At 40.4% G+C, this 11150-nt stretch overlaps 1 protein-coding gene across 3 annotated transcripts in view; it reads left to right on the top strand.

Moving 5' to 3' along the window:
* The window catches only part of SLC7A2 (solute carrier family 7 member 2), a 73868-nt gene extending 63638 nt beyond the window's left edge, over positions 1-10230 (top strand). For all 3 annotated transcript variants that reach the window (XM_067721893.1, XM_067721894.1, XM_067721892.1), the window contains exons 9-12: positions 636-841; positions 1855-2021; positions 2751-2859; positions 4986-10230. In XM_067721893.1, coding sequence (XP_067577994.1) covers positions 636-841; positions 1855-2021; positions 2751-2859; positions 4986-5182 — 679 coding nt within the window. In that variant the 3' untranslated portion in view covers positions 5183-10230. The remainder of the gene's footprint in view (positions 1-635; positions 842-1854; positions 2022-2750; positions 2860-4985) is intronic.
* The last annotated feature ends 920 nt before the right edge of the window (positions 10231-11150 follow it).

Raw genomic sequence — 11150 nt, forward strand, 5'->3', positions numbered from 1 at the left:
AAATGTCATGAAGAACCTAGGGGTAAGACAGGAATAAAGACACAGACCTACTGGAGAACAGACTTGAGGATATGGGGAGGGGGAAGGGTGAGCTGTGACAGGGTGAGAGAGAGGCATGGACATATATACACTACCAAACGTAAGGTAGATAGCTAGTGGGAAGCAGCCGCATAGCACAGGGAGATCAGCTCGGTGCTTTGTGACTGCCTGGAGGGGTGGGATAGGGAGGGTGGGAGGGAGGGAGACGCAAGAGGGAAGAGATATGGGAACATATGTATATGTATAACTGATTCACTTTGTTATAAAGCAGAAACTAACACACCATTGTAAAGCAATTATACCCCAATAAAGATGTTTAAAAAAATAAAATAAAATAAAAATGTAACTCTCTTCGGCATCTAATGTACATAACTTTCTAATCAAGTGGCTATCAGAGGAAATTCAGAGTTGCTGCAGATATTCTGCTGAGCAGGTGTGCGGCTTGCTTCAGTACATTCTGGGGCTGCAGCCACAAGACGTGTGGATTTACTGCACCAGCTGTGAATGGAAATGTCTCTCTTAGAGTTTCAGATGCTCGTTTCATTTGGACCAAGTGTCCGTTGAGAATAAAGACACATGCCTTTATTTGGGAATAGGTACCAGCCTGGCTTATCTTACGAGCAACCCAAATATTGTCCTGAGAAAGAAGCTCTGGGATCGTGTGCCAACACTGCCTCCAAAAGCGAGTCCCAGGTCACTGTGCCGCCAGGACAGGGCTTCAGCCTGCGAACCCTCTTCAGCCCCTCGCTTCTGCCCACAAAACAGTCGGCTTCTCTCGTGAGCTTTCTGGTAGGATTCCTTGGTAAGTCCCCTTCAACTGTGTACATTATAAAGACCCAGCAGGTATATGTAGGTAGAGCAGGTATGATGTGAAAGAGGATGAAAGAATATGTTAGCACTACCCTCAGTCCTGAAATTTGAACCTAACTGGTCACTGGTCATTGAGCTCATCTCTATATTAGCAGGATAAATTGCTTATATCTTGGTAATTGAAGAAGAAATTCCCTAAGGTGAGAGTGGCAGAAGTACAAAATTGGTCCATTTTGTCAGCTGCGAGGGTGCTTCCTGTGTGAAGCAAAGTACACCTGGCAATAACTGAACGGAGACCCAAGGAGACTGCGAGGCAATGTAGCAGATCCTGTTTGCTCACCCACAGTTACGTAATCATGCATGTTTTCAGAAACACTTATTGAGCATCATTAGTGTGGCCAGAACTCTGCTGGGTACTTGGGATATCAAGAGGGATGGTCCTTGCTCTCACTGGGTTTTGCAGAACAGGACTGTTGGCGGCAAGCTAAGAGCAGTACAGGTTTCTCTGAGAGCACGTAGGAGGGACCCCTAATGCAGACTTGATGGTCAGAGAAGGGTGGGTGGGCGGTGATGTCGCTCTCTGAAATAGGGAGAAAAGGTGCAGATCATATATTATTTGTTTACATAAACAGTCAGTGTTTACAACAGCTGAACATGAACAGACCTGCTTTTCCCATTTGAAAAAAGGGAAGTAGCCACCCCGGACAACATCCCATCAATCCACGTGATCTCATCTGAGACTGTAGCCCATGAGCCGAAAGGCAAGATGGTAGTGCCCAGAGGGGAGGCTGGCTTCTAAGGGGAGACAGTCATGAGTCAGCGAGCTGTGTTTCTTAAATCAGGGAAATTAGCCATTTCTTCCCAGAATAAAAATGAAGAATTTTAGTATTTGGCAGAGCAGATCTAGAAAGAACTTGATGTCTTATCAAAATAGACTCTTTGAACATAGGGGTCTGAGTGAAGGGCGTGTGCTGATTTTGTTTCCCGAACCTGTCACCTCTGCAGCATTTCTCATTTTGGGCCTGAGTATTTTGACCACGCACGGAGTCCACACGATTGCCAGGCTGGAAGCGTGGAGCCTCGCTCTTCTTGTGCTGTTGCTTGTTCTCTGCGTTGCCATTGTGCTCATCATTTGGAGGCAGCCTCAGAATCAGCAAAAAGTAGCCTTTATGGTACGTGTCATGAGGATTGGAGATCCTAAATATTATGCACATTTTCTCTTGTACGTTAGTTTTTGTGAATTGTTTCTTTAAAAAAAAAAGCACTTCCGATGACGTTAACCAATGAACAAGAGTGTCACAATTCTTTGAGATGCTCCTTTTTGTCTAAAGTATTCTTTTCAAAAACTTGAATGTGCCCCTATCACATTATTCTATATAATAGTAAACAAATTTCTTGTCCGATATTCTGAAGTGTCAGAAGAATAACTAGAATATTTTATTTTGGAAATTCAGTACCCTCCCAGGAAGATTATTTCCACCAAAAGCCCTTCCACTGCAAGTGAAATTATCTTGTCCCATTTGAACTAAGAGTAGGATCCCCCTGAGATACCATGAGTAGCCAGTTCCAGAGGCATGCCCTGTTGATATCTGAACTAAACCGGTACACCCTAAAGTAAACGAAACCTTGAAACCAATCGCATCTTGGTGATGATGCAGGTGTTAGCGGGCTGGATAAATCCTCTGTTGCTTTGGGCTGCAGTAAACAATGTGAAATATGGTGTTCCTTTTAGTATTCTCAAGATGAGTGGCCTTTATTCAGGTTGTCCTTTTTGTGAGAATATAAACTTACTGACACAGTGTGAAAGTATGTATGTCAAATTAGTTGCCACCATGTCGAAATAATTTGGGGAATGTGCTTTCAAAATTTGAGTATATTTAAGAAGATATTTCCCCCCTTAGGTTCCATTCTTACCATTTTTGCCAGCCTTCAGCATCCTGGTGAACATTTACTTGATGGTCCAGTTGAGTGCAGACACCTGGATCAGATTTAGCATTTGGATGGCGCTTGGTAGGTCTTTTAATGTTTTTGCTTTCTGAACGTGGGCTCTCTTTTTCCAATGTCATGCACTGTGATTAGAGAAATGCATCCACTCCCCCTTCCTAGAAATAAAGACTTTTTTTCAGTTTCTTCCTTTCCCATTTTTTAGAACATCTGAGTGCTTACTTTTCCAGATACTTTTGGAAAATTCAGTTCTCCCAGTAGCCCTGTAAAACTCTACAGGTCCTATTTTTTCTAACTTCTTGAGTGAGAAAAATGAAGCCCCTAAAAGTCAAGGGATCTAAATTGCAAATGGCAGCCCTGGAGTCTGATTCCAAAGCCAGTTCCTTCCAGAGTACCAGTGGATTTCTGGCAACATTTTGAATGTGCTTATATCAAGAAATTTCTTTTCTGATACCAGAATGCCTTGGGGTGGAATTTGGCATTAAATAACATGAGTGAGCTTATTTATATCTATTCTGCACTGTTCTCCATCATGACTTCTTCAGTTTCCTATGTGAAGATTGACTTAGAAATGAAGAGTTTAACTTTGTTGTAACTGAAGCACTGAGCACCAACTGTCTTTAAAAATATGAACTGAAGTGGCTGAAAGGTGCAGCAGTGAGAAATGAGAGCTAAGTCTGCATTGGTTTTGGTGGCCTGAGGAGTTTGAGAGTTGATGCTTTTTGACAGTCCTCCCATTGGCTTAATAAGAATGAATCTCTTATTATGAACGAATGAATTTCTTTTGTGGCTGTAAATTAACTTACTTTCAGTCTCAAGCCACCAACCCACTTGAGTTGATAGGAGATTTAACCTGGTCAGTTTTGCCCATCCCCACCCATCCCCACACTAGAGTTTTGCCCATATTTGGGGGATCTGACACTGTGTCAAGGAATTGGGGTGCATCAAAGGCTATCCCTCCACACAGGTTACTCTGGAGTATTCTCTCTGTCACTGTGGCCACTTCTGATAGGTGGCTCTGTTGCATCAGGGCCAGGATCCTGACGGGAATCACTTGCCCGTCGGCTCTGCCCTCCATAATGTACCACAAAGCCATTCCTTTGTGATCTCGCCACCTCCCCAGGTGCTGCCAGGAAGCTGAGCCCAACCCCCCGGGGAACAGGACCATAGAACTCTCTCCCCTACTCTGACCCCAGAAGAATCTCTTTGTAATCTGGTGGAGAGCTTCTCTACCCTTCCTGCCTTTCCAAAAGCCACTGCTTCTTTCTTCAAGTCGTAGCTCACTGAGGTTTAATCATGTACTTGACCTTGGTGAAGAGCATGAACTACAGAGCCAGACTCTCCACGTTTCAATCCACCCCTGCCATGTATTAGCTGTGTCACCTAGGCCATGTTATACCCCTGCTTCTGTGCCTCAGTTTCCTTGTAAAATGGTGATAACAGTACCTTTATTTGAGGACGAGGAAGGTTGGATCTTCAAACCTCGAAGGACACGAGAGGAAATAGAATCACTCCTAATAACTGGACTTACCAAAATACTCATTGGTAGCCTGCTTCCCATGATTTTACATGGGAAGATTATAATGCATTTCACATCAACCCAAAACGCTCAACCAATTTTTTAAAATATAGCTACAATACAGCAAAATGCCTACATATCTTGCGGGAATACTTCAAACATTTCCCTCTGATCCCCAGTCAGCATGGCTGATAATAAACAGTTGGCCTAGTACACAGTTTTTCATCCTCTCCTGGTGACAGTAACGTGTCTAAGGCACACCCGTGGCCCCTGTTCACACAGGGCATGCTTTCCAAAATATCTGACTGTGTCTTTGTTAACCCGCCACTTGTTTTGGGGGATGTATATGAGATTTTTCCCCACAGATCCTTTTGTTTAGTGTAGTGTTGAGTGTTGAGAAAGTAAAAAAATTTTTTTTCTACATAAACAAATGAAAAATATTTATTGAAAAAACATGCATATAAAGATTGCAGGTTAAAAAGGAAGAAGCACATTCTATTGGGAAGATGTTTGTCAGGGACCTTTTATGGGATATCCTGTACTTGCATTCCGTCCTTCTAAAACAGCACAGAAAGAGAAGGCAAAAGGCACTATTAAGTTCTGTATTAAATTTTCCATATACAAACAGCCATTTTCTGACACACCTAAGACACTGATTTTTTTTCTCTAAAAGGCTTCCTGATTTACTTCGCTTATGGCATTAGACACAGCCTGGAGGGTAATTCGAGGGATGACGATGATGATGAAGATATTTATTCAGACAACATTAATGCAGCGACAGAAGAAAAATCTGCCATTCAAGCAAATGACCATCACCAAAGAAACCTGAGTTTACCTTTCATATTCCATGAAAAGACAAGTGAATGCTAGTACCTGCACGAGCAGAGCTGGTCCACAGTCTTCACGTACATATCCTACATGGAGTGAACCATGACGGACGTCATCGTCATGCTAGGTTGTCATCGGTTTGCTGCAGACACAGTTCACCCTAATTTATACTTACTCGCCTGGACAGCACCTCCTCAGATGGTGAATTATGCATCCAGGGAAAACACCCTGAGCTCGCTCCTCGGTGATGAATGTCCCCCAAATAGTGGGATTGTGGGAGTGTGTGTGTGTATGTTTGTATATGTTGGGGAATATCAATGTTAAAAGTTGTTGGTGTTTTACTATTATTGTATTGCATTTTTCCAGTGTTGTCATTAATCGGTAGCATATACTGCACATACTGAAATGGAGATAATCACGGAATAGAAAAATATTTTGTATGTGCTGGGTGTGGTTGGGGAAATAGCTGTTGCTTTTCCTTATTAGGCTTTATTAATGTCAAGTTAGAACATGCTAAAAATGCATTTACCCATCACAGTGTCTGTCATTGGTCTGGAGTAAGAGGAGGGGATAGGAAATGAGCCTTTTCTACAACTTACAAATGCCAGCAGTGGCTTTAGTACAGATTTTTCTTCCGTGAGGTGTGACAGTTTGCTAAAACCTTCGCCAATAGGAGTGTTCGTGTCTGCCGGGCTGCGCAGGGCAGGAGTGGCCCTCTGTGTCATCAGATGTCAGGCACCCCTTTGAACTGCTGTCTTCTTTGAGAACAGTGGTCCTCAAATGTGAGGCCTTCACCTTCTGTGAATGATATATTCCCCCCTGCCCTGTCCCAGTCCAGTCAGAGGCTTGGGAGAGGTAGTGTGATCTACTTGGGACCCTTTGTGCTAGAGAGTGAGCGCGGTCCCCATGGGCAGGAAGCTCATGTAAGTGGCAAAGATGAGGAGATGTTTGAAGATCAGAGTAGACTTGTGCTTGGACAAGTAGACCCCAAGCACCCCTGTTTTAAAAGTCAGTTAAAATAAGCCAGTAGAATCTCCCAGATCACACAATTGGTGGAATGATTCATACTTTTTTCCATTACTTAATAAACAATCACAGTTCAACTTTTTTTTCTAACTCAGTAGCAAATTCTCTTTCTACTATATGCAAAAAAGAAGGAAAAAATGAAGGGATACAAGGAACGAAAATTCCCCTATTCTGATTTTAAAGTGCCTATTCGGTTATTAAAGGGCATTTGACCCAATTTTAGGGGTTCAGATCTAATTTGCCTCTGATGTTTCTTTTGGAAACAGGGATGTTTTTCTTCCCCCATCCCCTAAATTGTTTAGCACTTTTTATTTCATTTATTTTTAAATGACCACACTAAACCTATTGATACAAGCTCTAGTATGCTACAAAAACCCATCAGTGGTCGGGGAATAGAATATTTTGGTAAAATACATGATCGTTTAAAACGTCAAGCTGAAAAATTAACCAAATTGAATTAAAGCCATAGAAACACAATAACCTTTGTATGAGTAAATAGTTTGTTTTTAAATGTAAGATTCTATAATTACTGTATTTTACTTAATAGGGTTCTCTAATAGTGGACTACTTATCTGCAGTGTGTTTTGCTTCTCATTAATTATTTTTCTTACAAATAATTATATGGTTCACTAGATGAGACTGAGTCTAAACACTTACATATGTATGGGTTCTATTTCCAGGAAGAACATTATCAAGCCCAGGTGACCAGCTTACTCCAAAGGCAAGGAACACATTTATTTTCTGACAGCTTTTCCAAGAGATGTCACTTTATTTTTTTCATTAAAAAGCAAGTTATGATTGTTGAGGAGTTTATTGTGATTAAATATCCAATAAACAGGTAGAAGGCCTGGGTTTCTGGCTGCTAGTGTTGTAGCATCTCTGACATAGGACTCAGTACTAACATTCCACAATTTCCAGGGTGCACACGGTAAAATCTGAAGCCCAGAATTCTTTGAAGCTGCGTGTTTTACTGGAGAGGAAGAGTTGGCTATGCAAGGGGTAAAGTATTTCTGTAAGCACTGTGGACCTAATCATAAGTCCTTGCTGTCATTTGCCGTATACTGAGAAGCCTTTTTTTCTGAAATCGTCCTAGAACAGGCCCTTCACACAGGGAACATGAAGAATTTCATATGTGAATATTAAAACTTTTACTGTAACAATATCAAGAAATTTGTTTAGAACATGACAGGCAGCTAAAACTATTATGCCCACTGTGTTCAATTAGGAGCAGAATTTAGTTAAAAATTATTTTTCTACCTTGAAACACTTTACAAATACAAATATCTATGAAAAGATGCTTTGTCAGTGACTATGCTTTTTTTCTGTGAAAACTCAAATGTATGTTCGTATGTATGTGTGAGTGTGTACAGATACACGTATATATATGTGTGTGTATATTTCAAATGTCAGTGTAGAAGTCAGCTGGGTTTAGGATGGGGTTTGGAAATAATACTGTTGTCTAGATTTTAAAAACCCAACTGATGGAGGAAAAATAATGTTTTATATTGATAGGTATGCTTATGCAAAATTTTTAGGTTTTAAACTATTTTGAAATATATAGCGATTTTATATGTGTAATATTTTCTATAGATAGATTCTTTAAGAAAGATATATTTATAATGTTTCTAATATGAAATCACTGAAGTCTGGTACATTATACCGGGAGCGTTATAATCTGAAATGGAGTTGGGGGCGGGGGCATTGGGGGATTTCTGTTTATTGCTTCTGCTGCACCTTTTCTGACATTTCTGTCTTGGTTTGTGCTTATTAGGAAAAGCCAGTACTACCAGGTCTTTTATCACCTCTCTGTCCCTGCATTTGAATTTATAACCTTTTGAACAAAATTTTGTTTTTACTTTCCTAGGATTGCCAAAATGTTCTGTACAGGTTTTACTAGTAATCAGTCACACTTATATAAAGTCCTTTTCAGAAATTAAAAAATACATATACGTTCTCTTAATTGTGACTGAGTAAAAACAGCTTGAATTACCTTTCTTTTTTGCCCTAGGAAATATGCTCTCTGAACATTCTCAGTGAAAGACTTTAATAATAGCACCTTTATTTTATACTCTTAAAAAAGAAAGATGATTTGTGAATAACATACAAAGGCCATGCCTACCCTACATTTAACTAGGTAGCTATGCAAATCCAAGTTTAAAAAGTATTTATGAGAAAATTTAGAACTTCTGATGTATACTGCTTAATCACATTTTCCCCAGAGATGACTATCAAGAAAAGACCAAAACATCATTTGAGGTATTATATACATTAATGAAAAACTAATGATGATATCTATAAAACTTTACTGTCATCAACCACACTTGGTAGAAAATATGTTTCAGAACTACCTTCCTTTAAAAGACAAGGGCCTGTCTTCTTCAAATTTTTCTGAATAAAAGATTTTTAAACTTCTTTTATTTTAAATATTAGCCAAAATATCTTCTAAGTCCTGGGTATTTACAGGTAGACGTTAAAATCTTTTGAATTAGAATTTGTATTTACCAAACTATTTTCGAAACATATTTGAATGCAGGGAGAATAAGGAAAAGTAATCGCCCGCCAATGCTGGTAGTGCCAGAGGGAGCAGGTTAGTCTTAGCTTTTTTTCCTCTTAGATCAGCACATTCTGAGATTATAAACCACATGATAAAATTGTGCCAAGATTCCAACTCTGACTTACCTGTGATGTTGCTTCTGATGCTCTCTGTCTGGGCTTCTCCTGATGTGCTTCAAGCGACAGTACAATTCAAACTAAAAACACAATGTCCACAGAATTTTAAAGGATTGGGTTTAGAGTGTGCATCATGGAATATTAATATTCACATGATTAGTGTGAATTTCTTGGGGGGTTGTGATTAACTGGGTTTTTTGGTTTGTTTTTGGTTTTTGACTAGTGCCAAAATAGTGCCTTCTCTGTATATTTTCTACCTACGTTTTCTAACTTGTCCTAAAATATCAAGGGAAGAAGTACCAAAGTTCATGTAGGAACTAATGCCATCACAGGTCATTTTTCAGACACGTAGATGTGAAAATGAGGTTGCTTGACTTTGTTGTTTAGCTGAGTTTTTTTTTTTATCTCCTTGTATATCATATTTAAACATTTTTTAATGGCTTTCTGGTTTCTGAATTTTGAGAGGCCTGATCTGTTATTGTTGTTGGTTTAGTGGTTGGTTTTCATAACATTCATTATTGTTCGCATGTACACAGTTTAGTCATGTTCATTTCAAATGCATTTTGTTATGGCTCAACCCAATGGCAACCCTGTTTGCTGGGAGCACTATCTTCGCTTTTATTCATCACGGCTGAAGCCACTGCCATAATCTCTGGCCTTAAAGAGCCTTCACTGACCACTGACAGCAGCTCCACGGGGTTCATAACCAAGACCCTGGGTCAGGCAGACTGCAAAGTATGAGCGTCTATAGCTACCCCGTTGGTGGGGGCTTGTGATGACAGGGTAGGATAGGAAGTGAAAGACTTCACATGAAACTAAGGTAGTTGGGGGTCCTTAATTTCAGCCCCAAATAGCCCATGAGTACAAGGTAAATGATAAGGACCAAGGAACCTCTATGACTCATGGAAAGGATGGCTGCTTCCTGGAACTGGCACCACTGCAGTTTCTGCACCAGCACTAAGAGCCTTGGGCAGGAAAGTGCGTGGGCCTCGGCTCAGTTGGTCAAGAACCTTGTGTTGCCAACAGGACAGGTTTCTCTGGCCCGTGCCTGGTTAACAGGCTCTTCATCTTTGGTGCCCAATTGTTTCATTGCTTTATTTTGTTATCATTGTACTTAATAGAAGCTGTTGATAGGGCCTAAAGCCCTGCAGAAATTCTATGTCTGTAAAAACCAACAGATACATTGGTCTTGGGCGAATATAGAGATTTTTTTGTGTAGTAGGTAACTTTAAATTTAAATGTCTTTAATGATAATCAGTGTTCCTTATTACTTATAAAGTTGGATTATTTTTTAGAATTTGTAATGAATACAAACTGCTGCTGCTTTACCACTGTAAAATATGCTTTCTAACATGACCATGTATTTTTAAAATAAATTTTAATGCGACTTATAATAGTGTGGTGTGCATATGTATCTCACCTACCAAAAGCATACATTTCACACTTACCTAATTTAAACTGCCTTTTTATTTAGGAAGCTTTACAGCTCAGAAATATATCAATAGTACAATCTAAATGGAAACAAATCTACTGTTGAGGGTATTCACCTGGCAGCCTACCGTATGAATACAGTCCTATAAAATAAAAGAGATGTCTCCACATATACTCAATCCTCATGGCACATTCCAAATAATATCAGTTGCGCCTGAAGCATGCCACCCCAGGACCACACACCTGAGATCCTACCGCTTCAACTGCCATTTATTTAATGGACCAATCTCTTTGACATTGCTTTTGTCTGCAAGAAGCCCCTTGAGGGGCTTCCCTGGTGGCTCAGTGGTTGAGAGTCCGCCTGCCGATGCAGGGGACACGGGTTCGTGCCCCGGTCCGGGAGGAGCCCACATGCCGCAGAGCGGCTGGGCCCGTGAGCCATGGCCGCTGAGCCTGCGCGTCCGGAGCCTGTGCTCCGCAACGGGAGAGGCCGCAACAGTGAGAGGCCCGCGTACCGCAAAAAAAAAAAAAAGAAGCCCATTGATATTCTTCCGACCAAATCATAGCTTTTAGTAATTGGCGATCAGTTACGTATAACTAACAGAAATTTTGTACGGTATAGTGAATAAATATTTACCAACTTCAGCCCTCTTTACCCTTTGATGGGGAGGGAGGAGTCAAAGAGTTTTCTAACGTGGCTCTAAGTTACTTAAAATTGCACATCTCCTAACTTAGCTTGTTTAATTTTGAAATGTCATTGTGTACACACTTAATTGCTATTGGCTTTTGTAAATTGGAGGGAACACCATGGTGAATTGAATAAGCTTTAGTATCAATTTAGCCTGCATTGAAAACCAAGCTAACACGGCAAAGTAGTTCCCAA

The sequence above is a fragment of the Pseudorca crassidens genome, chromosome 21 (assembly GCF_039906515.1).
Source record: "Pseudorca crassidens isolate mPseCra1 chromosome 21, mPseCra1.hap1, whole genome shotgun sequence".
In the NCBI taxonomy this organism is placed as follows: domain Eukaryota; kingdom Metazoa; phylum Chordata; class Mammalia; order Artiodactyla; family Delphinidae; genus Pseudorca; species Pseudorca crassidens.